The sequence below is a fragment of the Terrapene carolina genome, unplaced genomic scaffold (genome assembly GCF_002925995.2).
Source record: "Terrapene carolina triunguis isolate 2854851 unplaced genomic scaffold, T_m_triunguis-2.0 Scaffold113, whole genome shotgun sequence".
Taxonomy (NCBI): Eukaryota; Metazoa; Chordata; order Testudines; family Emydidae; genus Terrapene; species Terrapene triunguis.
Genome location: NW_020664464.1, coordinates 25717715 through 25744756, shown reverse-complemented (window position 1 = coordinate 25744756; position 27042 = coordinate 25717715). Strand labels below are relative to the sequence as shown.

Below are 27042 nucleotides of genomic sequence, written 5' to 3'. Positions count from 1 at the left end.
GCTACACTCGGCAAAGGCTCTCCGGCACACTCTAGACACACACCCCTGTTCACTACACACCCTCACTCCACAGCCCCACAAACACACAGTAGGGACCTTCACACTGCAAACATGCACTACCACACTGCATATCCATAGACTGTCCTTCCCCCCAGTTCTACCCCTACTCACATGCCTCACTCCCCTGCACATCTTTCTCTTTCATTTCCTACAAAGGCTTCAAAGTTCTTCACCTCGCTGCCACTGCAAGGACTACAGCCTACAGTCGCAGGGAAGAGACTCGGGGCTCCCTACGTGTTTGGCAGGCTTCTTGCAGTGTTTGTGTGTGTAGTTTCTGCCACCCTCCCCGCTCCTCCCGGGGCTGCTGGGGTAGGACAAGCAGGCGGCGTGTTTATTTGTGCTGTCCAATGCAGACAGCCAGCAGGGCATATTTCGCCTCTTTTCGGTGCTCCTTCACGCCTGCGCCACAACATCTGTTTGCACTGGAGCGCTGTAAAAGCTACAGGGTAACTAAATTGCGGCTGAAAGTGTTCCAGAGTCAATAAGCGAGAAACACAGAGAAAGTCTCCACCTTAACTCTGGCCTCTGGCTCTCCTTTGGGTAATTACGTAAATGTCAGCAGCCCCCCCGTGCCCCCCCTCGGCTGGTTATGCAATACCCAGCGCATATATCTACTGTACCACACACAGCTCCCATAGGGCGGGGGGGGGAGTGTTAAGGGAGGAGGAAAGGGGGTTCAATTCAAGTCTGGTCCTGCCCTATTACTCCCTTAAGGGAGGCATCCATTGGCTGCACCCCGAGAGCGCTGAGCTCTGATTGGGGGCGGGCCGCTGCCAGTCACAGCAAAGGCTGGCATGAGGACTGTGCGTTGTGAGGAGTGTACAGGACTGACCTACTAACACAGATCCCTCTCCAACGGCGGCGGCGGTACCACCAGCAGACACGTTCGCTCCCTCGCTGAGACAGAAGCTGCTCCACTCCCAGGACTGGTGCAAGGGGCTTCACAGCCACTCACACCGAGTTCTCTCGTCCCGCTCCCCATAGCGATCGGGAGAAGAACAGAGGCAAATGCCAGCGGTTTGCTGGAAGGATACAGCTTATTTCATTCTGCCAGTGGCGATTATGAAGGTATGGTAACATTGTAATGGCTTGTAGTCTACACTGGATCTTTCGGTGTGGTGCTCCCCTACCTTGTCTTACACACTTATCGGTGTGTGTATAAATCTCTCTCGATGGCTCCATGTAGCTGGAAATAGACGCGTGTACGCTATATGTATGTGTGCGTGCGTGTATTTGTGTGTGTGTGTATGTATATATATAAAACTTTTGCTAGCATGTCAGTACTGGGACTCGCCACCTTAAGGTGGCCGCTTTGATTGCAGCGCCCTCTCGACAGCACGTAGACTTGGAGCTGCTGCTGCTGCTTGTTTGCTGGCTTTGGATACGTTGTTGTTGCATAATATGTCTCCTTGTTTGAGGAAAATTGATGTTTTCATAGAGAAAAGCGCCAGGGAGGTTTGATCTGACGCTGATCCATCTCACTCTGGGTGGGGAAAGGGTATATTTGGGGGAGTGGGGAAATAGCTGATTAAAAATACTGGTTTTGCCTGCTAAAAGAAGGTTCGTTGAAGGAATAAACAGGAGAAGGAATTTAGAAAATGCTTGTTTAAATATTTACCTATTTTAGATTTAAAAAAAAAACATACCTCAGACCCTTTTTGTCCTCTGTGTAACAAGCCCGAGGGAAGGTTTGTGGGTCTTGGTCTTTCGCACATTGCATAATCTGTTCACTGTGTACTGGCAAGCATTTGGATGTGATGTGTGTGCGTTGCGTGTGCAATACTTTTGATAATTTTGGTGCAGATTTAGAGAATGAGATCATTAAATGCACCAATTTTTTGTGTATTTCACGCCAAATAAGGAGTTTTTATGCCGATTGTCAGTGACTGTCGGCGAGTTTATATTTTCACTTTGCGCTCAGGGATCTTGTTTTTATACACGGAAAAGAGTACATGTAGCATTCAGTTCTCTTATATTATATTAGTTTGTATTTGTCTGTGCCTTTTCCCTCACTTTGCTCACTGTTTTTCAGACACTGCAATACTGATCATTTAATAGTTCTTGGAAATGTTGCATTATGTAACCACACAATTTGCTGGCAGTCAGGGTAGGAAGAGGGACCTAATTAAGCGATTTTATAATCTCGATACAAAGAAACTAGGACAATCTCAGGCTAAAAAAATGTCACTGTAACAGATTTTTTTAAAAGTGTGTTTAACAAGGAAAGTAGTCAAATGGTAAGTAGGGAGGTAACTCGTGGTTGCTGAATGTGGTATATACCCTTATAATGAAATTTGTGTTAATCTATATTTAGCCCTATCACATTTTAGCAATTGTGGCTTCATGTGCTATTTCGGTCTTTTCTCCAGAGCTGGGCAAATAGACGTTCAAGGCCATTTGGCTGAGTTTTTAACCCCACGTTTTGATAAGGCTGCATTTTAGGAAGGTATTTCTCCTAGACACTAAGCATTTTGCTAGGCATTGGCTTTAATTAAAAAAAAATATTAAAGAGATTGATACAAATTTTAGATCAAGCCAACAGCACCGAAGAAGCAAGATAGTCTGTCACCTCCCTTCATGATCGTAATGAACCCTGACGAAGTAAAACTCGGGGGGGGGGGGGTGAAGATGTAAAAGGGTATCCCATTCACATTAAATATTGGTGTTTTAGAATGTAACATGAGAAAAGCTGATGTAGGTTAGTATTACATTTTATATGAAACGAGTTTTTGATTATCCTCTGCCTGTGATCACAATAAAATGTACACAGAATAATGATGATGATGCTTAATGAGCAAATAAGATTTCCCTTATATGTTAAAAACAATTAATGGCCCCGATCCTGCATTCCTTGTGGAGCCAGAACTGCCACTGGTTTCAATGGCTGAAGCCGGGGATGCAAAGTCTTTACATGTGCCCTTATTGAGAAGATTGGACTCCTTTCTTAGATGAATTAAGTAAGTAAGATAATTAAGGTCAAGCTCTTTCCAGGAACCGAACCTGGTTTTAGCAACGGCCCCCAGTTTACAGTGTTTATTGTTGTTGCACATTATTCCCTGCGGCCCGTGTGGAGTCAATGTAGCTGGTGCATAGGTAGGCGGGTGGATGTGTATTTGGGGGGGGGGGTGTAGGCTTAAGGGCCGTGGGCTTAGTCCATTGGGAGGGAGTGCTGGTGCAGGTCGGAGGACCTCCTACTGCCTGGCGGAGAGCAGCAGCCCCTTCCCAGGGTAGCTGTCTTACCCGGGGCTGGGGGGGGGGGGGGGGCACAGGGAGGGGCCGCAGAACTAGGCGTTGGTTATTGTGACTGGGGAGGCGGATGGCGCTGCTGCTGCTCCGCATTCCTTTGTTCTGGAGCTGGGGGCGGATGGGAGGCAGCCCTGAGCCCCGGGGAGGGCGGGAGGAGGCGAGTGCTTGGGGAGGGCAGCCTGGGCTGAGCACGAGTGTTAAGGAAAGCGGAGTAAATAAGGCAAGATAATAATACTCGGTTGTTTTGTACTGACAGGGAGCGAGCGAGAGAAGAACAGGCACGGCAGTGGGAGGGATGCATCTCCAGTCACGTAGTGTGTGTACTCGCTGTTCATTAACACGGAGCCGAAGGGGGGAGGGAAAGGAAGCGTCTCTCCTTCTGTGTTGAGAATGGAAATATGTTAAGCAATTCAGCCTGCTCCCACGTTCTCTCCTGCACCAACCAGAGCGCCCTGCTTCAGCTGCCTTTGTGCCTAGGCTTGGCAGCCACGCGTACAATATTGGGCTTTCTAGGGCGGCTCGCATAGTTTAATCGCCTGCTCATGTCTTTGAATTTTATACAGAGAGAGAATTTTACTTCTCTTGACGTTAGAGACAAGCACGCTACAGGGCAGGACTGTGCCCCCCGCCCCACACACACACACACACACTTGCAGTCCTGAGCCTGGTAATAACAATTAGAACTTCACTTGTTCCAAGCACTACACTATTAAGTAATTTACTCTTACAACACCTTGTGCTGCAGGTGAGACATTCGAATGCATCCTGTATTAAGATCCCCATTTTACAGAGTGGAAACAGTCACAGCCATGCAAATTGATATTATTTAAGTGGGTTTATGCCTTTTGCTGAATTTGACTCAAAACAATGTGACAATGTATCTATTTGGAGCTATTGATAAATATGTTCAAAAAATATCCTGTGATTATTCCTTATCCTTTCAGCTTGAATTATCAAATTCAAGTATATTATCTCCAGTTATCTGTATATACAATCTATTTTGAATTTACCTTGCCCCACTCAGTAATTCATGCAACACAAAGCCTACATTAAAATAATGCTAGGGGCATTATTCTTATTGTCCTCAGTCAAAACATTGACTTCAATAGGAATTTTCACTGAATAAGGTCTGCAGGTTTGTCCCAAGACATGATTTAAACCAGCAAAATCAAGGAACACTGAGTAATGCTCCTTCACATTATTGGCACTAGCAAAAACTACTATAAAAATTGTCACATTATAGATATCTTTATTTGACTGTTAATGTGTTAACATTTTTCAGAATTATCTGTCTTCACTTTCCATTTTTAGTTATCTTCTATTTTTAACTTGTCTTATTCTCTAAAGAATTGTTAACTAGCGTTCAAAATATCCAGCTTCCTGGATTTGCCCTCAGAGCTTCACATTTCTGTTGGAATTGATTTTCTAAGGAAATGATTTAAAAGGTGTCAAAAAGTTTACAGACTTCCCAAAAGCAATATGAACTTACACGACCTCCCCACAGCTTATCTTAGCCTATGAAGAAACAGTATTTGCCATACTTTGGCTGAAAATTGTGGAACACGCGATATTGCTTTTGCTGATTATAGCATGAGTGTATAGTCAACAAAATATATCAATCGCTGTTCTACTTGTTCAAGCACTTGTCTTTTTTTTTTCAAGACATCTTTTGCTCATTTTAAGCTGACTTACTTTTGCAAATGGTTATGCAAACAACATTTATGCAGTTTGTTTTTCCAGACAGCAACCCTGTTACCATATTTTTGTGAGCTGCAGTTATAACATCACTATGATGCAATAACTCGAACAATAAAATCCTTTGTTTGAGTCTTACTACACACAGTTAAGCAATGTGTCTGAGTCATCAGCTTAATAGATTCTTCCAGGTGACCTTGCCATGATAATTACAGTCAGTTATGAGATATAAATGTGCTTAGGATATGTAATAAAAAAAGATGCAAATATATGGCCATATCCTGCGGTCCCTTCCCAAGCAAAATATCAATTGATTTAAATGTTAAACTATTTTTCAGAGTTAAAAACCCATTTAGTTAAACATTTTCATTGAAATATTTGTAATTTAAACTGATAGTGGTGGGGTGAGCTTGACTGTCAAAAATAACTTGAAAAATGAAGACATTGAATTTGATTCAAAATGTGATAGAAACAATGCCTTTGAAAACTCCTTTGTTTCTCTATTTTTAAAAAAGTGTGCCTGAAATTTATTAGCATTAATATATTGTTTGATATCCTGTGTTTTTTCCTTCCTAACTTACACTTGAGTTGGTGCTTGTCCAAATTAGCATAACATAGGAATACTGAAAGACTTTGTAAATTCTGAGCGTTGATATTACATAAGAGATTGTCTTTTTGATTGGAAAGCAATACCTTTTTTTACAACTTTTTTTTAGTTTTCTCTGAAGTGAACTTACAGTATAAAAACAGAGATAATGATCTGTCTGTAGGAAAATTATATAATTTGATTATGGAGTAAAAATACTGTTATAATAAAACTAAGTTCATTTTTTTTTAGCATATATTGTTTATTATTAACACATGCTTAGATTCTTCTTTTTTGTGTTTGTTCATAATATGTTTTGTCAAGGAAGCCCACACTCATCAGAGCATAGACTCTTCATTGTTTTAACAAGTTTAGGAAGAAATCACATCTCAGTGGTAGTAAATAGAAGATTAAATGGAATGTGCTTTTAAAGCTTTCACTCCTTGTCATTCTGTGCTGGAATATTTTCTGTTTTTTTTTTTTGCATGTATCCTGTTTTAGTTACCATATCTTGCAGGGTTATCATACAGCTTTGACTCAGTTTTCTGTTCTGTTGCTGAGTTTGTTGATGAGGGTTCCTGACTGAATGACCAACTCAACCTCCCATGGAGTTTGCATCACAAGCAGTTCAATGTAGGCCCAGTCCTGCAACTGGCTCTGTGGGAATGGACCCACCCCTACATTTGCATGGAGCCCAAGCAAAGTCCATGGCTTTGTATGGACACAGTGGTCCATGCATGTGGATCATCTTGCAGGATTGGGGCCTACATATATTGCTATTTCTGTTTCATTTGTAGTGTGTGTTAGAAATTATTACACATATTGTCTATTACATCATGATGTTTCACATTTTTGCACATCATTTCTTATGTCAGAGCTACAGGGCCAAATCCTCAGCTGATGTACATTGACATAATACCATTGCCTTCAATAGAACAACACTAGTTTACACCAGCTGAGGATCTGGCTCATATTTTGAATTGGTGAGAATACAATACAATTAATACATAAGAATGTTATTTGTTTTAGGTATAATGGAAACAACATTCCTTAATCATTTTTGTATTTTTTTCTTGTGGCCTTTAATTGAGGGGAAAACAAAACAAAAGAATATTTTGAGTGTTTGAAATTAGCTAGGCTGTGATTTTGTTTGTGGAAACCTTTTAATATGAAAATAGTGGTCTTGTATAATCTAAAATGTTTATTAAGAAACAGCTAGTGAAATAGAAAAAAATCTTCCTGTTATATTCTTCATAACTTTAAGAATTATTTTTAGCTCAGTTTAATATTTTTTATAATAACCCATTAGAACCATAACAATGCCATTTGTTTCTTTACCTGAGTGTGTCTTCCTGTGCACCTTTACACTACCAGCTTGTCATTAAGTTTGCTCCTTAGTACTCTGAATTAATGACACAGATTTTTCTAAAACAAAGCACTGAAGCATTTGTTTTGGAAAAATAATGAAAAAAAATCAATAGAGAATTACACAGGCTTTCCAAACAAATCGGAAGAAAATATAGGTCAAATGTGGGCTACTAACCTTGACTGATCTTTTGAGCAACAGCTATTTTTAACACACATTTAGTTCTCTCCAGATGATAATTTTATTTGCATAATTTGTGTTATTAACCTTTGAGAAGCAAACTATACTTTAATGAGTTAATCTATAATTATTAAGATAAACAGTAACAGAAGTGTTTCCTAACAATGAAGGCCTTTCATAAGACTTCAACCTTCTGGGTACAGCTTCAAGTTTGACAATATGGAAGTACTATAATATTTCAATTGCCTTGATAAGCTTTACTGTATTTGTGCGACTGTGGAGAATCTAATAAATTAATGATTCTCTTACATTCACATTAAGTGTATCAAGTAGATTCCTCTTTTTATTACCTTTAAAAAAAGTAAAATAAAGAAGTTTTATCCAAAATGTTTCATCTTGTGTTTAAACATCATAATGACTATTACACTGGTCTATAATTTAATTGTGGATTGATCCTTCAGTCTTTAAACGCTTAAGATGCTCATTGGTTTGAGAGAGGTGTCTTATGTGCACAGGATTAAAAATAGTAGATAATATCAGAATTCTAATCCTAATTTTATCATGTTTCCTCTGTAACCTTGAGTAGCCACTCAGTCATACCATGTAATCCTGTTCACCAGTGTGGTCCCAGAAAGGCTAAACTTCGTCTGATCTAAACTGCATGGGTTGGCTGACCCACAAACCTGCATTAGGGTTGGCATTCTGGATCCACTCAAGCCAGTGGCGAAACTCCCATTGATCCTGTGTGGAGCCAGATCTAAGGCCCTTCAAAATAAATGGGATTATTTTGAATGCCTTCAGTGGGGTTTGGCTCAGACCATAGGGGCCAGATCCTCAGCTGGGGTAAATTGTCATAGCTTCATTAACTTCAGTGTGTCATAACTGAATTAACTTCAATGGAATTATGACAGTTTACACAAGGTGAAGATTTGTCCCCAGAGCAGGAGAAATTCATGGCACTGCATTTGCCTATAATCTGCAAGGAGTAGTTGTAGACAGGCTCCAAATTGTGGAAAAGATTTGGTTCCTCAGACTCACCTGTTAATTTAGGTTACATCCACGCTACAAGCTAGGGCTGTGATTCCCCCTGCTTGAGTACATATACTCGGGCTAACTCTGAGCTAGCATGAGTATAAATAGCAGTGTAGTATGGGTGGCGGCAGTGGAGGCATAGCTGAGCTGAGTCAAGTACATATTCACCAGGTTCAGGCATATTCGTACTCAGCATGGCTCAGCCGTGCCACTGCTGCCATTACCTGTGCTACCACTGCTATTTATATGTGTGCTACCTCTATGAGAGCTGGCATGAGTATGGGTGCATGAACAGGAGAATCACATCCCTAGCTCTTAGTCTAGATGTAGTATTTGGCTGCATGCTTACTTTCAAAATTGCACCCTCAGTTTCCCCAGCTGGAAAATGGGGATGATAATACATCTTCACCTTATCAAGGTGTTGGGGTCAGATAGTCAGCAAATATTTGTAAAGTGCTTTGAAGATGGAAAGTACTAAGTATATTCTTAATTTTTTAGAATTGTTGAGTGCAAAATGGTTGTTGGGTTGGGTGCCTATGAATGCCAGTGTTTCTGGTTCGTGAAGAGACTTTAGTTAAATTGCCCTGTGACAGGATGCTAATGATAACATATCTAATGATAACTATGCAAAACATTGAAAACAACAATTGGAAATCTAAATATATATACTTACATTTAGTTTGCTTGCTTGGTTGGTTGGTTTAGCAAATTGTTTATATTATACTTGACAGTATTTAAATGGGTGCTGAGAAGTCACAGTGACAGAATACATGGTTCTCACTTTAGAAATATTAGAAATGAATATTTGCAGTGGTCTTGAAACTGTATTTCATTTAGTCCACTGCAATCATCACCAGAATGTTAAGGGAACAGAAATAATTACCAGGGCTGCCAGGGGCTGCGTGGGAGGGGAGAGAGGCAGGAATGGGGGGAAGGAGAGAGTTTCTCCCAGTCACCCCAAAATGATGGAGGGGCAACTGGGCCAAGTTTGAGTGAGAGGTGTTGGATCTGGGGCGCAGGTTTGGGGCAGCCATCAATAGTGCGGGGAGTGACTTGCCTGCCCCAGCGGGGCCCACATCCCACCATTACCGCCACTGGCATCATCACACTGGGCCCAAGGCCACCCACCAGGCCGAGAGCCTGGACGTGGGAGTGGAATTGGGAATACCACTCCCACGAGTAGTAGGGCTGGAACTCAGGGAGAGGTGGGACTGGGAGCAGCCCCCTGGTCTCACACAGGGCAGAGCCCCTCCTCCCATCTCCATAGGGAGGGCAGTGATCCTACGGGCCTGGGGCCTCTCTGACCCCTATCCCCTCTCCTCTTCTTAAATTCTTTTGTTTCCATGATAATTTTTTGGAAGGATGGGGAGGGGGGAGGGAGGGGGAAGGCTCTGTTTCAAATTTTGCCTTAGGCCCCCCAAATCCACTGTACAGAGTTGCATAAAACATTTTTGAAGAATTTAACCATGGATATAATGCAAATTATTTTTGATAAATATAGAATCATTCTTTGCTAAGGAACATAAATCTTGTTCAATAAAACATTATGGGTCATATTTTGGCTTGAGAAACACACGTGTATGTGGGAACCACATGTGCGTATTCCAACACACAATTGACCTACATGATTACATTAGAAAGAACAAAGAGAGTCAAAATTATGACCCAGTCCTATAACACTTTTGCTCATTTAAGTATATAATGTGAACATGTGAGTAAGAGCTGCATGATCGGGACCTTTTTATAATATCTTGAGACTATCTGCGTGCTTCAATATTTTAAAATCCATGGATAAATTAACATCTCATGACTTCTGTGTACATCATTTCTTGTTTCATTAGTATGAATTTTAGAGAACAGTCATATTAGCTCTTGAATCTGAGGTCGGACTCTGCTCCTATTGAAGTCAATGGCAAAATTGCAGTGGAGCAGGATTGGGTCTGTAATTAAGTTAATAGGGTTGAGTGCTATTACATTGTTGAATTGGCACTCAATGCCATTAACGTCAACCAACCCAATAAATAATTAAATAAATAAAAACCTTCAGCAGTGACTAATGTACAGCAGTATTAAATGTTGGTTTTAGAATACTTTATGAGGGAGTGATAAAGTAATTGCAAAATTAATCATAAGGGAAAATATTGGAATTTGAAATGTAGTCAGAGGAATCATTACAGTTCATTAGTTTATGTGTAAATACTCATGTTTTCCAGTGGAATTATAAAATACAATTGAAGTGAAATGGCTGTTTTTATTGAAGGCATTTTGCCATTATCATCAGATGGAATTTAATTTGTTTACAGACTCTGTATTGAGCTGATCCACAAGGAAAACCATTAACAGACAAGGGGTTTTAGTTCTCTGTTTGTATAACTGCAGTTTTCATTAAGATGATACAAATGTTCAAGGAAGACACTGATAGAGCTAATAGTTTGCTGGTGCTTTAATGATTTACCAAAAGCATAATGTCAAAGCTTTTGACATAAGTGGCAATTATATAAGGTTGACATAAAAATCATCGGCCAAATTTAGACCTTATGCACTTCTCACATGGATACAGGCAAGGGAGCGCATATGAATGTTGCTCGCAAAGCACTGTTGTTTTGAACACATATTTAGATGAGCCATGGTCTCGTGTACAATCCCTCCCTCATTCAGGTTATTCGTGTTAAGGGCACCAATAATATGCACAAGATGAAGCGTGGCTAAAACAGGAGATATGTTTGCTGAAACAAGCAGACCATGCCTCCTTGGAATGCCCAATCTGCAGAAGTTCTGTGGCTCATGAACTCTGCAGTAATCAAAATATTACAGCTCATCCTGGTTGTATTTTTTTGCTTAAGTGCAACCTTAGGCCTGAATATTGCCCTGGGAAACTACATATGAATTTGGAATCACTGCATACTCAAAACTCCCAGTGACTGAGAGAAGATTGGTGGTAAATAACTGAATTTTGAGTATTTGGTGTTTGGATTGGTTTGTAATAATTCTGATCCTACCAATTATCTGTCTATTATTATTTTTATTACTATTAGTATTATTTTATTATTATTGTTCCTAATTATATGTATAATGGTAGTGCCCAAAAGCTTCATTCAGGATGGACTGGGGTCTCATGCTGAATGCTGTACAAAAACATACAAAGACATGGTCCTTGCCTTGAAACACAATCTAATTGAAAGACAAAATACCACACTAGGAAAGAAAGGGGGATGGAAGATGAGAATAATTGTAATAAGATCATGTTGCTACTTAAGCTGGCTTGTATGTAGCTTGAAAGTTCCAAATAATGTAAATATTTAAAAAATATGTACAACTAACTAATTATCATCAAATCTCTATCGCTGTTGAGTATTTATTTTCAATGACTAATAACTTTAAAAAGACCTTGACGTTCCAACCTGTACAGCACAGCACATAAATGTATAGGATATAAGCCTGTATGTATATAAGTATCCCCTCTTCAAGGAGTATCAATATCTAGTATCTGATTTTGATTTCAGTTATCTACTACATTTTATATTTTACTCAAATCTCTGTGTCATTCGGGTCTGATCCAACTCCCACTGAAGGCCCACTGTGTATCCCACTGACTTCAGTAAGAATTGGATCAGAGTCTTAAAGAATAAATACATAACTTCTGGTAAAGATATGTTTTCATTGATATTTGATAGAAAAGGTGTACTGTTTCACATTATGTACTTTAGAAAGTGGATACATTTCCTCATTGGAAAGCCAAAAATTATTTAATGACTTGAATAAATATGATTGCCAGTGTACATAATGTACCAAGATAGTTACTGGTCAGTATTCTTTTGATCCAGTAATTCCAGTGCTACAAAATAATGTAAATATAACCTGTGCATTGTATTTTACATGACATAAGTCAAAGGATGAACATTCTGGAAATGACTTCAATTTCCAGTTGACCAGATTGATTATATTTTTTGTTACTGTAGCACAACATGGTGATGCATTTACACATTCACCTGTATTGCAAGTGTTCTGACTCATTTAAATAAATGTACATTAAAATTAATATGTTCAGCAGTGAATTTTAACAGTATTATACTGCATTCAGCTATACTAATGCTAAAATACAGCATTGTAATAACCAGTATTGCTGTAATGGTACTTCAGGAAAACAAACTATAGTGGATTTTATATGAAGTTGTGGGGATATGTGGTGAAGATCTTCTTTCTTTAAAGGCCTGATGCAAAGCATGTTTAACTTAATACTTCACCATGGGCTTTAGATCAGGTCTAATTGTGTAGTTATTTGTATATTAGTTACATTTCTGTTTTGCAAGCACAGTAATTTGTGGTGCTGCTGTTGCTGTAAATAGTTAATGTTGTCTATGGAGTGGTTAGCTCTTGACTTCATGTCCCATTAAGGTTGCATTACCAAAGATAAATAGTTATAAGCCAGTAATTAACCATGGATTTTAGAAAAGTCTGCTTAGCTGTTCTATTAAATGTGTTAATTTTTCATGACAGAGGAGTTGGCATGGTTTGATGAAACAGAACCCAGCTTGAAACCCAAGTCTTTATGATCCCTGATTAATTGTTATTACATCACTCACTCCACTTTGCCTTCTGGAAAAGACAAGAGAAACAGGCAGTATACAACTCATTTATTCTTTTGTAACTTTCCCAGCTGATAAAGTTAAAATTAGTTTCATTAGTCATTGTAAACACATGCCCAATAAGTAGTGACATTAAGCTAAAGTCACTGATATATTTATTTTTTTAAATATACAGGCAGCATACAGAGTCATTGCTATGTGGATAGTCAGTCGTGTAAAAGCAGTTGTCCTGCTAAATTTATTTTATCGGGAACATGATTAACCATGGAAAATTTGGTATGGAGGGAAACTATGTCTAGGAACAAAAAGAAATTTTGTCATGAGAACAAAGTATTTTTGTATTGATATGAATTAAATAATACAAAATGCCAGCTTAAATGCTAAGGCAAATTTTAATGACAAAATGTCTGGAGTTAAAGGTTAAGCTAGTTTTCTTTAGTTGATGATCCCATTTCAGATTTAAACTTCTATTCTAATTTGTGCAGTGTTTTGCTGCAGTTATGCATCCTTAAATGTTGCTAAATTGTTCTGTGGTATAGTAAAAACATTTTTCAAATGAGAATGATGTTAGTAAATGTTGTTATCCTAATGTAATTTCACTAATTACTCAATAGTTTTTTCTTTTAGATATGAGAGATCAACCTGATGTAATATAATATTTTTCTTCATCGTTGATTTTTGAAAAAGAGTGACATATTTGTCAGACTTATATAACTTGTGCTTAAACTAAATTATATTGATATGACCAGGCAAAAGGGGTTCTTAAATGTCATGTGATCTCTATACTAAATGTAAAAATAATATATGTTTTAAAAGTTAATTATTTTTACGTGCTGTGTAGCTGAAATGTGGTTCTGTCATTATTTTAAGGCAATGAAAAAAGTATTCTAACTTCTTTAAATCAGCCTGGGTTATTTTTAATCTGTAATGGACCCAAATATATAACATTTCTAAGTCACACGCCACAGCTGCTTTTGGAAGAGATATCTTTATATGGAGGGATAAGATATTTTCCAGTGCTGCTAATCAACATGTCTAGTCATCTGTTAGTGTAGAGGCTTAAGTTGGTCAACGATGTAATGGAAAGTTCTATGACAACATTATTGTCGAATCAAAAACAAATGTTATTTTTACTGCTTTTCTTTGGATCATACTTTACTTGTTTTAAAAACAGGAACCATTATTTTTAATTTTTTTAATTGCATGGGGGAGGGAGAAAAGCTGCTAGCTGGTTACATAAAGTGAACTGGATCATTGTAAGTGTTGAGCTTCTTTTGTAGTCTTGTAGGTTTATGAATCAATCAATCATTATTCTAAATTATGTATTTTGAAAGTAGCATTTTAAAGCAGAAAATCAGCAATAACTGAATAATAATTGGTGCTTTTTATTTATTACAGGTTACTTAGAAGGTTCCCATTACATCTCTCAAGAAGTAAATTGGATCTGAACATTCTTCTGTTTGATAATATGAAACAAAAGGAATAATGCATATGGATTTAAAAGTACTGTATGTATTAGGTAGTTATGGTTTGAGAAGCACTGGAAAAACAGCTCACTCTGTTACTCATCATAGATCTACTAAAAATTGTTTCTGATGCAGCTGAGAAAAATGCAGACCATTAAAAAGGAACAGGCACCTGTTGACACAAGTAGCAATGTGGACAAAATCATGGTACTTAATTCTACTTTACCAGAAGTGTCTGAAGACTTGGCTACAAATGAAGACATAATACTTAATGAAGGAAATAGTGGAAAAAACAAATCTTCATCATGTCGGAGAAAGCGGGAATTCATTCCAGATGAAAAGAAAGATGCTATGTATTGGGAAAAAAGACGAAAAAATAACGAAGCTGCCAAAAGATCTCGTGAAAAACGACGACTGAATGACCTTGTCTTAGAGAACAAACTAATTGCATTAGGAGAGGAGAATGCCACGTTAAAGGCTGAGCTGCTTTCATTGAAGCTAAAGTTCGGTTTAATTAGCTCTGCAGCATATGCCCAAGAGATACAGAAGCTCAGTAATTCAACAGCTGTGTATTTCCAGGACTATCAAACTTCCAAATCAAATATTAACTCATTTGTGGATGAACATGAACCATCTATGGTGGGCAGTAGTTGTATTTCTGTCATCAAACACTCTCCACAAAGCTCTTTATCTGATGTATCTGAAGTATCCTCAGTAGAGCATATTCAAGCAAGTCCTATACAGAACAATTGCAGAAGTCCTGAAAATAAGTTTCAAGTTATAAAGCAGGAGCCTATGGAATTGGAGAACTATGCAAGAGAGTCAAGAGATGATAGAGGCTCCTATGCAGCATCCATGTTTCCAAACTACATAGTAAATACCTTTAATGGGTACTCACATTCCCCTCCTCTGCTGCAAGTTAATAGGTCCTCCAGTAATTCTCCAAGAACTTCAGAAGCTGATGATGTGGTCATAGGAAAGTCATCTGATGGAGAAGATGAGCAGCAGGTCCCTAAAGGTCCAATTCATTCCCCAGTTGAACTTAAAAATGTTCACGCAACAGTTAAAGTTCCAGAGGTGAACTCTTCTGCACTGCCTCACAAGCTTCGAATTAAGGCCAAAGCCATGCAAGTCAAAGTGGAAGCAATGGATAATGACTATGATGCCACACAGAAACTATCATCACCAGTTGACATGACATCTAAAAGACACTTCGAGATTGAAAAGCACAATGCACAAACATTGGTACATTCTTCTCACACTCCTTTCTCTGTTCAAGTGACTAATATCCAAGACTGGTCTCTCAAACCAGAACATTGGCACCCAAAGGAACTCAATGTAAAAATTCAGAGTGGTTGCAAAACTGGAGTTGTTGAAATTAAAGACAATGTCTACAAAGTATCTGAGTCAGAGAACTTGTATTTGAAGCAGGGCATAGCAAACTTATCTGCAGAGGTTGCTTCACTTAAAAGACTTATAACTACACAACAAATCTCTGCTTCAGACTCTGGTTAAGTTACTACTGAATAAAGGCTTATTGTTTTAAAGGATGTCATTTGCAGTAGATCAATATGTTTTGTATTATGCTGAATTTTCACTGGACTTGTGATGTCATTTCACTGTAATGTTCATATAATGTCTGATTGATGGTGTCTTTTTGTGCACAAATTATTATGAAGACTAGGTTGTGTTATGATCACTATGCCTTGTGTATAGTCAAGTAGCCTGTATGGGGGCTGTATATAGTGAACCTTTTCTTTTTCTTGTTGTTGTTGTTCTATTATAAAGTGTGCAAGTTACCAGTTACAATAAAATATTGGTGACAAACACAGAACATCTACTCCAGGTCAATTGATTTCTATAAACATGTAAATATTTTGTTAATTATCAAATAAGAAGTCTTCCAAAATGTATTTCAGTTCACCCATATACTTGAGTTTTACAGCCTAAATAAACCAAATTGAAATTTATGACATACATGCTTGGAAAAAATCCTCGGTCACATTTTTTTCTTACGGCCCTTTTATAAGAGAATAGAAACTGGCTTGATGTATTAAAAGAGATGTAAATATGAAGATCAAGCTTTCTTACCTTACTTATTACAGTAGATATACCAAAATAATAATATTAAGGAAATTTTTCTACTACTGTCTCAAATGAAAGCATATCTGGCTTTCAGTGCCGCTTATTGAGACAGATACTGAGACATTTATCTTGTATAGCTTGATTCTCCTTATAAAATTAAGATTGTGGATCTTCGTAATTTGCAGAATCATGAAGCTGGAGTAATAGGTAAATCCTGCTGCAGCCCCTCTGCCCTTAATCAGTGTTCCAGGCCTGAAATACAGTGGATCTGCATAATTTCCACTGTGTAGGTGTGGGGTAGGCTATCTACAGACAGGCCATGCAAAAGGACTGCATCTCCTGGATGTAGTAGTTCTCTCCATAGCAATATGGTGGAGAATTGTGGCTTGGCTAGGGACATCCGCAGGTTAAAAACCCTTACAAAGCAGACTATGGTATCACCAGTGAAGTTGCAGGGTCCCAGCTGACACCTGGGTTCACATACCAAGGCCCAGAACAGTTATAGGAATGAAATAAGGTTTATACGAGATCCCCAGAAGCTCTAGATCTGGATGAAAAAGAGGGGGGGAAGTTCTAAAACAAATGTAATTTCCATTTTTTGTCAAAAAACATTCTGTTGAAATTTTCTCATCTGCTTTAGTGAGCTGACAACAAATGTCCCTGGATGTTGCATCAAGAGTTTTAAGTGTAAAGAAGACAAAATACAGAGACTCAAATCTTCTGTGCAGTTCAGCTCCCCTTGATCTTTGCACAGGCAACAAGTGTTTCACGCTGTGTTTGGCTGGGCTAGAGTGGGTATTTTCTCTTTGTGAGGAGCCATTAGGGCATGAAGACTTCCTGCTAAATCATACTCCTATCACTTTGGCTGGCCAAATTCTCACATTTTAAAATATTAAATCATTTTTAAAATAGTATCTGTGTTTGGCAGGGTTCTTTTTCTAGACAATTTGCCATCATTTAAAAAAAAATATTAATAAACACCTTATGGTTTCCTGGAGAAAATCACGATTAATTGCCATGATCCATAGTGAGCCCTACTTTGTCAGCATTGATTTTAAAAAACTGGAGTCAGTGATATTAATTTCATACTTCACTAAGAATGATAGGCAGATTTAAATTAGTTGGAGGTGGGGGGAATGTTGGGTGAAGAGGAACATCTGAAGCAACTTTCTATAGCTGTGGAACCTGGGTGAAATCCTGTGCCCACTAAAGTCAATGGCAAAACTCCCACTGACTTCAGTGGAGCCAGGATGTCACACCTTGTCTTTTCTGTGGCTGATGAACCATGGTTGTGTTCTATGTGTGGGCCTTGTTATAGAAGCAACTGGTGATTTTCCACATTTCTTTGCATTCACAAAGCCTGTTAATTGCTGAACTGCAACCATAATGTTCAGAGCTGCTAACAGAAGTATACCATTCTCTTAAATCACCCATTGCTCTTATTTCATGTCCTAATAATGCAATAGACACTATAGTTAGGATTTGTGTACATTTGGCAAGTAATAGAAGGAACACGCTTGAACATTTCTGAAAATGAGTCCAGGATTATCACATAAAACTAAGGGAACTGCAAGTGAATGAGTAGGATTGGAAACACTAGAAGATGATTGCTACTAGCTGTTTGCTTGAAAAACATCTGTAAGAAACCACAGAATTCTTTAAATATTTTAGATATTATTTATCTCTTTGTGTAATAAAATGTGTTCAATGGGATGATTTAAAACGATGAGTAATGACATATGTGTAAGCTGACCTACATCTTTAGCTGTTCCTCTGTTTGGTTATTTTAGCTCTTGTTACTTATAGTTGTCTGTTGTAATGGATAAATACTGCCCTCCTTTCTAGATGGTTATATTTTTACACTATTTTGTATGTTTCTATTTTGTGCAACTACTGTTTGATAGCAATGATTGTTGGGGAGTCTCACTGGAAATCAGCCATAGCACCCGGCTTAGAAACAGGATCTTGTGTTATATGTATTCTCCCATGCATCTTAGCTTTTTGCTTCTTTTAAAAGAAATAATATGTTGTTTGCTAAAATCACTATAAATATTAGTGCATTATACGAGCCTGGTCTATAGGCGTTATCTCATCAGCTCTGAAGGTGATGACAGATTTTTTTTTTCATGTGAGTAATGTAGTGCATCTCACATAAAATTACATTATAAGAGGCAGGGAGGAGGTTGCACATACAGAGCCAGGTTCTCAACCGTAATTCTGTCCCTTTTGCACCAGAATCTGGCCAAAACTGGCCAGCTGAGAACTCTCAACTGATATAAAGCATAGCTGACTTCTACACCAACTTCCCTCCCCCCCCCCACAGGAGCATGTCAGGGGAGGGAGGAGGTTAACTTGGACAGGAGAAGGGCGGAGTGGAACTCCAGTCCCATACAGCAATTTGCAGCTGGCATATGGTCCCTGACAGCCCTAATCCCCCCACATCCCCTTTCCTGCGCTGAGTGTTTCCTGGCACAGGAGAAAATCTGACCTACATTAAAAGAGTTGCAATGGCTGGTCCATTAATCCCCATGTTGGGGTTCTGAGGCCTTGTTTGTGCATAAACACACTTCAACTAAAGCAGTGCAAATCCTTGTATGGATACCCTTATTTCAGTTTGAGTGGCTTATTTGGGTTTGGCTTAAGTTCCAAATCAACTTAAACTAAACTGAATAATCTTGGTTCAAATGGAAATAAGAGTGTCCCACGCAGTCTTTTGCACCGGTTTAACTATATCAACTTAAAATCACGCCATTAGTTGAAACAGTGCAATCCTGTGAGTAGACAAGCCCTGAGTTTGGTTTTGAGCTTGGTCTTACACTCATGACAGAGTAAGAAGGGTGGGGAAGGGAGAGTGCTCTCTAGTGACCTCTGTGATCAACTCAAAGAGCAATATTAATGTATGCTGAAGATGGATCCCTGCTCAGATAAAGGGAAAGAAGGTCACTTTGAGGACAGGGTTTTTAAGGAATAAATGGATTGTTCAAATGTGCAGATAGTACTTTCCAAAAACTGACTCATTTAAAAAAACAAGAATGAATATAGCTGTCCATGGCCAACTTTTATTTCTAGGCAAATAGCTCAGCCAGGTAATATTAGAAATTTGTGTAGCAATACACGACAATTACAGTTTTGTATCCTAAGGTCCTGACAACAATGGAATTCAAGCTGTTAAGCTTTTGAGTCACAACTGAACATGACCACTGAAAAAATAGGATTCATTGATGTACAGTGGTATTTGAAATTCATAAGTGGAAATATACACAGTTGCAGTAATAATGAGTTAAACAGGACATAAACATAAAACAAACTACAGTATAAATATACAGACCTACTGAAACCTCTTATTGAGGGGTGTGGTCATGTGAAGACTTACACTGTTAGTCTATCAGGATATACTGCGTGACATAAAAAGAAAGATAAGGGTTTTTGTATGGCCAAGAGAAATCTTTAAAAAAAAAAAAAGGTGGATAATTGAGGGTTTATGTGGGGGAGGAGAGGGGCTAAGTTTGGAAACAGAACACAGCATGTGTGCTCTTATACACTATCAAATCCAGTGGAAAATATTTGCATCCTAGAAGCTGCAAATCCTTATTTTGGTTGAATTGACATAAACTGATATAGAGTAACTGAAAATACCACAGAAAATTATTTGTATGCTTTAAAATAAGAAAATTTAAGAAAATTCACATTTGAAAACTAGAAACAATAGTATTATCAACAGAAGAATCCTTATTTTACATTGGAACTTAGAAATGCCACACCAGAGGAGACAATCTAGTCCAGTCTCTGATAGTTGTCAGTACCAGATGCTTGTAGAGGATAGTTGTGGAATACCTGCAGAGGATAAGAGTCTTCTTAAACCCATCAGTTAATGGTTGACTGATGCCCAGAAACATCTCTATCTCTCTCTTTCTAAAGTAACTGTAGCTGGACTCATTACCCATATACATATCTAATCCTTTTCTGAATCCTCATAAACTTTTGGCCTCAATGAGGGTTAGGAGTTCCAGCGGTTAATTCTATATTGTGTAAACATGTCGTTTCTTTTATTGGTTCTAAACTTGTTGCCTTTCAGTGTAATTGAACATCCCCTTGTTCTTGAATTAATGGGGAATGCCTGATGTATCTTCTCTATACCATTTATTATTTTAAGTCTGTATCATGTGCCCTCTTACTTGTCTTCTGTGAAAATAAGTGAGTCCACAGGTGTTCTTAAAAACACAGCATGCATCTTCCATTGAACTTATCCTGAATATAAACTTACAATTGTACCTTAGCCTTATAAGGTATTTTTCCTAGTGACCATTGCTGAAAGTGCATTAAAATTCAAAATGCTACAAATCATTTCTACTTGCTGATAAGTGAATATGCATTTGAAAACAGGAAACACCCAATGAACTGAGTAGAACATCTACAGAGAACCCTGTTAAAGTATGGCTTTTATTAACACCATATTGTTTTAAAAATACGTTTACAGTTTATTGCACAACATAAACTTGGTAACCACATGAATACAACAAAACAACTTTCAGGATGAATTGCCAAAGAGTAAATAACACGTGTTCCAGTATAGAATGCCAAGTCCAAAGATAAAAATACTAGGCCAAACCCTGGGTTCCTTACTCAGTGCCAGATTCTGCTATCCTTACTCAATGGAACTATTCATGTGTGGAATAAGCAATTTTATCATTCTGAATAAGAATAGCAGAATCTGGTCCTCATTGTTGACTCATTCCTTACTCAGGCAAACTCCCATAGATCCTCAGAAATGCTAGAGCTAAGTCTTCTCTGATACCAAATTTACAACAGAGTAACTAAATTGATTTCACTAGAGCTACACATCATTTACAATCATGTAAGTGAGAGGAGAAGCAGGCTTGCTATTATTATTTCTTCACTGGAAGCTGTAAAAGGACTGAGTAAAACATGAGCTATAGCTCAGAGTACAAGGTCGTGTGGAGCCACCTTTCCTCCATGCCAAGGAAAGAGAGATTTTTGTCTTTGAGCTCCAAGGTATGGAATACCTGCAGATATTTTTGTCTTTGAGCTCCAAGGTGTGGAATACCTGCAGAGGGTAAGATTCAGATCCAAGGCTTTCCTGTTTTGCTACTACATCATTTATGATTCAGCCAGCTGCCACCTGCATGCCGGTCTCACTCCACACACTAGTATGAAAGGATGGTACTGCCTCCTCCTCACCACTCCCCTTGGGGCACTATGCACCTCCATGAGAGTACAGATGGAGAAATCTGTGTGATGCTCTGCACACAAGGGCTGCAATTCTGCCAGGATTTTATATAGGTCATGCAAGAGACGTAAAGGCCTCTTGCACCCTTCCCTTCCTTCACTGCACTCCACTAAAGGAACAGGCAGACTACGGCCCTGGTTAAGGGACTAAAGATAAATGGGGCTAATCAGGGGGAATCCTTAAGCAACTTCAGTGTTAATGAGGACATCAACTGGCCATCTAGTAGACACACAGGGTATGTCTACAGTGTTCACCAGTGTCCTGGCTTATGCACATTGATGGGCACATGCTATCCAAGCCTGCCTCCAAAGGTCTACACTGGAGAATCGAACATGCCCGTGCCTATGTATCCTTGTACGCACCAGTGCTGCAGTTACATATGATTGACACTAGTTGACATATGTTTCTGGGTGTTTATCCCAGGGTTCTTTAGCACCTCACGAGCTTGAGCTGCTCAAGAAATTGGTTCATGGTGTGTTGTGGAAGATCAGACTTAGCTGAGGCACAGCTGTCTCTGCATTCTCCTTGCTTCCCTTCCAGACAGGGGACCACGGATCTGTCAGTGTTGGATGAAGTGTTTATGTAGACCTTTTGTGAGATTCTGGATGACATTTCAGCATTTTTTTCTGAACTGCAGAAGGTGGCATTGGGACTCTGAGTTTCAGAGTGGTTTCATACATGGCAGCCTGGAAAGCCATGAGGTTTGCAGCAATCACTGAGGCTTCCCCATAGATAGCCTGGCACCTCTGGTACAGGACAACTAGCACAGCATGGTGGAACCATATAGACAGGCAGACCTGGGATGGCCAGCAGTGGCTCCAGAGCTTCCTCATGAGGAAGTACCTTTATGGAGCTGTGTGAGGAGTTTGCCTGATCATCCAGTGCCAGGACACTGATGACAAATGAGGGAGTCCATACCTGTCCAAGAGTGAGTTGCAAGTGCCTCTGGAAGCTGACTACCCCAGATGGCTACAGATCCAAGGCTTTCCAATTTGGTGTTGGCAAGTCAACTGTTGGTGCTGTGGTGGTGGAGGTTTGTGAGGTGATCATTACAGTGGCTTACACATATGACACCCACTAGCCCATCTGGATGTGTGGATTGATTCTGGGCTTCCATCTCTGCAGCCTGTTCCTGGGACACCAGCCCCTGCTCTGGCTTGGTCTCCTACTGTGCTGTTGCTGTCCCTTCTCTAACTGGTTTGAATATGTGACTGTGTTCAGAACTATGTCATGGAGAACAGCAGGCTATAGTCTTGGGGCAGTGGTAAGCACTTGGTCAAACTCATTGTAGAAGGGGCGTGTAGATGGGAAGTTGCCAAACCTGCTGTTGCCATCCTAAGCCTTGTGGTAGAAGGTCTTTAGGTGCTTGATGCACTCCCTGAACTGCACACCAGTATGGTTGATGCCCACTCTTCAAGATGGTTTCATATAAGTGGATATTTTGGGTGCTTTTCCCAAAATCATTATCTCTGCTGTACTCACACAGGAGATAAGCCAGCACTCTGGAGTGCTCCTCCAGCCAGTTGGCAGCACGGTGAATGGTGAGCATCTTGCTGTTTGGAAGAGTTGGGCTGAACTCCACAGAAACTGAAGCCACCTGGAAATGAAAGGTTAAATGACACGTAAGTGTATGTAAACTAGCAGGTAATTTCTGATGTACAGAGGGTGAGAGGGAAGTAAGTTGGTAGAAAGTCTGGAAGATACAGCAGGGGGTAGCCACACAGAAAGCTAAATCTTAGCCTGTGTGAATGTAGAAACTGAGCCAGCATGTGGTTGAGCTCTTTGACTAGCTCAGGGATCCGCTGGGATGTCACTGCCCCCTGGATTCAAATGCCCTTGCCTGGGGCCTCCACCTGCATGGCCAGCAGCAGTGTAAGGCGGTGCAGGAAGAGCAGCAGCAGCAGATGCCACCCCCCCAGGGTAATGGGGAGCCAGGGTGCCATGAGAGGATGGACTGCAGAGAGAGGGGGAGGTTGCCAGGAGTAATCAGGGCTCTGGTGCTGCGGCTTCATTGCGGGGTTGGTCCCCTGACCACAGTAGGTGCTGCTGCATGGCTTGGTGCTTCCCTGGTGGATCCCAGGCTCCAATGCCCAGCTCTGGAGAAACATCTTAATCCCGGAAGGAAGGAAGTACTGCCTGGCAGCCTGGCCACCTTCTCAACAGAGATCAGCTCAGTCCTTCTGTATCTAGTCCTGCCCACTCCTCTGTGGATGGTCTGGGGAGAGAGACAGGAAAGAGGGTCAGAAACCAGGGGGGTTGAGGATCAAGGGAACCAGGGGAAGTGGGGGTTGGAGACTGAGGGAGCTTGGGGTCAGTGATTGGAGGAGCTGGGAGCAGAAGAGGGTTGGGAGGGGTCAAGGACCATGGGACCTACAAATGTTAAAGAGGGCAGAGAACAGGGGACCTGGGAGATGAAAGGGGCAAAGACCCAGCCCTGCTCTTTCGAGGAGCTCCACACTGGGGAGAAGGGGGGTTTGTGGGGTTGAGGGGAGTCAGAATGGAAGAGGCTACAGAGATGGGGGGCAGGGGCAGGGGCAGGATTAAGAAAGGCAGAAGTGGTATTATACATGGGTAGCAAGAATGGAGCAGGGGGTGTTGGATGAATGCAGAAGGCTGTGTGGAGTCAGGGGTAGGGCCAGGGGCAAAAGATAGACAGGGTTGTAAGGGGTAGTCCTGAGCAGAAGGTGTGCTGTGGTGGGTGCAGAAAGGGGAATTATGAGTGGGGGAGGGGGCAGGCAGGGGACAGGTAAGGGCATAGGGGAGAAGGCAGTCTTGCTGCATCTGGACTCGGCTCAGCTCAGCAGTGCAGAGGATGCCAGCACAAATGCCACACAAGGGATACCCTGGCACCTTGCTCTGCACCGACTCCAGAAATGGAACCCTATCATCACTCTGTGGTAGAATTGCAGCGAGCCCAAGCAAAGCCACTCACAAAGGCAGCACCATCCAGGCTGGAGCTAGCTCCAAACTAGCCAGAGATCCCCTGCCCTGCCGGAATTTGCTGTTCCCACATATCCTGCCGGAGTGTGACTGCAGCTGTGCTGGTGGGCTCGGCTGTGCTGCTGAGTGGAGTGAGAAGCAGTCAGGCGATGTCTGCTAGAGACTGAGCAGTGTGACAGTGAATCTTTACTAAAATGAGCTCAGCAGTCAGCACTTTGGTCATTGCTCAGCCACCAGAACCTCTAATTATCACTCCTTACTGTGCCATTGAGCCACAGGCAGAGGGAAGTGTTGAAATGGCACTGGAGGACTATCTAGACATCGGCACAGGTACCTGCACTTTTTCTCCACATGCTGCAAAGTAGGCAGGTAAGGGCATGGCTCCCAGATAGCACACGCTTTGTCCCAGGCACATCAGCATGAGTTCAACATGCTTATATACACATATGTAAGGGCTTCGAGTGTGGATAGGGGTGTGTGGATGGGTAGTTAGGCACTAATACTCAGCACAACATGGAGCAAGCTGCAGCGTAGACATACTCACACTCAGAAACCATGGTCAAATTTTCAGAAAGAAGCCCATGTGAAAAAATGCATGTGCTTACCTTTGCATGCACAGTTGCTTTTCTATATTAATCAAATACTTGGGTGTGCTGATGGCTAATTAGGCATCTAAATAAACATTTCTAAATACGTGCATGCAGTCTTAGTTGCTGTGTGTGCTAATTTAGGCACACAATGATGTGTGCATTTTTGAGAGTGGACCTTGAACCTCTGTCTCTAACTGTTTGGTCCCCTAAAAACTGTCCTCAATCTAGTATACAAATATACTTATAGTCTCATTTTCAGAGATGCTAAGCATGACAACTCCCATTGATTTCCATGGGAGCTGTATTCAGTGCCTCTGAAAATGGCTATTAATGGCCTACATAAAAATCTGACTGAAAACACCTCAGCATACTGTATCATAAAATAACTGAAAATGTGATAAAATACCTTGAGAGCCATCGCAGCAGAACAGAGCATGCACAGTTCTGGGCACTTTGTTACCAGAAAGATGCTGATAAACTAGAAGTTCAGATGACAGCAACAAAAATAAACTAGGAGCTGGAGAGTTGACTCATGAATGAATAAAAATTAAAAGAGCTAAATATAGATTGCTTGACTAAGACAATTAAAGGGAATATGATAATCATCTATAAATATTTGAGGGCTGTAAGGAGGGAAGGGAATTACTGAGCATGGTAAAATGGAGTGTAACTGGGAATAACGTGACAAATTTAAAAAGAAAATATTAAGGCTAAATATCAGTGACGATTTCTAATGGTGAAAGGTATAAGATGTGGGGAATAGACTTCCAAGAGAAGTGACCATGACTTTACCGTGCTAAAGAGCATGTTGACTGTCATAGAAAAGAGTAAAAGATTCTCTCTCAAGAGTGACTCCTCATTAATCCACCTCAATTTCCAGACAACACCCCAACTAAAAAACTTTATTGTAAGTCATATCAAAATATTGAGAGATGTCAAAGAACATATGATTTAAAAAAAAATCAGTCCACTATGCCTATTGTAAGAGTGACACCAACATGTTACCCATAGGTTGATGTGAGCTTGTCTACATGGATTGTTATTGCGTGGCTAGCCAGTGTGTAAATCTACAGTGCACCAGCTAGCCATGCAATAATGTCCCGTGTGGACATTGCTACAGCACAATGAAAGTTCCATAGTGTGCTTTGATGTACTGTTGTTTGAAACAGCTGTTCGAACCAGCAATACATCAAATCACACTACCAAACTGCTATTCTTAACTTTCTAAGGGCTGGTCCACACTACCCGCCTAATTCGGCGGGTAGAGATCGATCTTCTGGGATCGATTTATCGCGTCTCATCTGGATGCGATAGATCGATCCCAGAAGCGCTCCCCCGTCGACTGTGGAACTCCTGCTCACCGAGAGGAGGAAGCGCTGTCGACGGGGGAGCCTGCCTGCGCCGCGTGGACCCGAAGTAAGTACTTCTAGTTCGATATAGGAAACGTCGACTTCAGCTACGCTATTCTCGTAGCTGAAGTTGCGTTTCCTATATCGATCCCCCGCCCCAGTGTGGACCAGCCCTAAGAGTCTTATTTAGAACTTTCTATGTCTATATCTGCTTTCCTGGTATGCTGGCTTTTGAAACAGGTACAGTGGCCTCATCAGGTATGGCAAAAATGTAAGTGACAGATGACATCCTGAGGGAACAAAACCCCTATTCATGTCGTAAGTTCCTAAAAGGCCACTTTATTTTGCTAGAAAGCTCTCATCTTTTTAACAAACGGTTGATAATGAATCTGAATCTTCACTGCCATAAAAAAATCACACCCTCCTTACAGTTCTCAGAATCTTATGATCTTTCTCATATAAATGGGCTAAACAGTTAAGTAGCCTGTCAGACTATCAAAAAAACAAACAAACAAACAAAAAACTCCAAATCAGCTGGCTTTCAAGTTTGCTGTTATATGTAGGATATGAAACAATAAAGTCTAGCAGTGAGGAAACTCCCAGAGCCTCCAGT

The 27042-nt window shown here is 40.3% G+C and overlaps 1 protein-coding gene across 1 annotated transcript; it reads left to right on the top strand.

Annotated features, from left to right (window-relative positions):
- Positions 1 to 843: 843 nt before the first annotated feature.
- NFIL3 (nuclear factor, interleukin 3 regulated) lies at positions 844 to 16051 on the top strand. The gene is made up of 2 exons (XM_024214986.2): positions 844 to 1128; positions 14150 to 16051. The coding sequence occupies exon 2, from the start codon at positions 14347 to 14349 to the stop codon at positions 15730 to 15732; it is 1386 nt and encodes a 461-aa protein (XP_024070754.2). The 5' UTR covers positions 844 to 1128; positions 14150 to 14346; the 3' UTR covers positions 15733 to 16051.
- The last annotated feature ends 10991 nt before the right edge of the window (positions 16052 to 27042 follow it).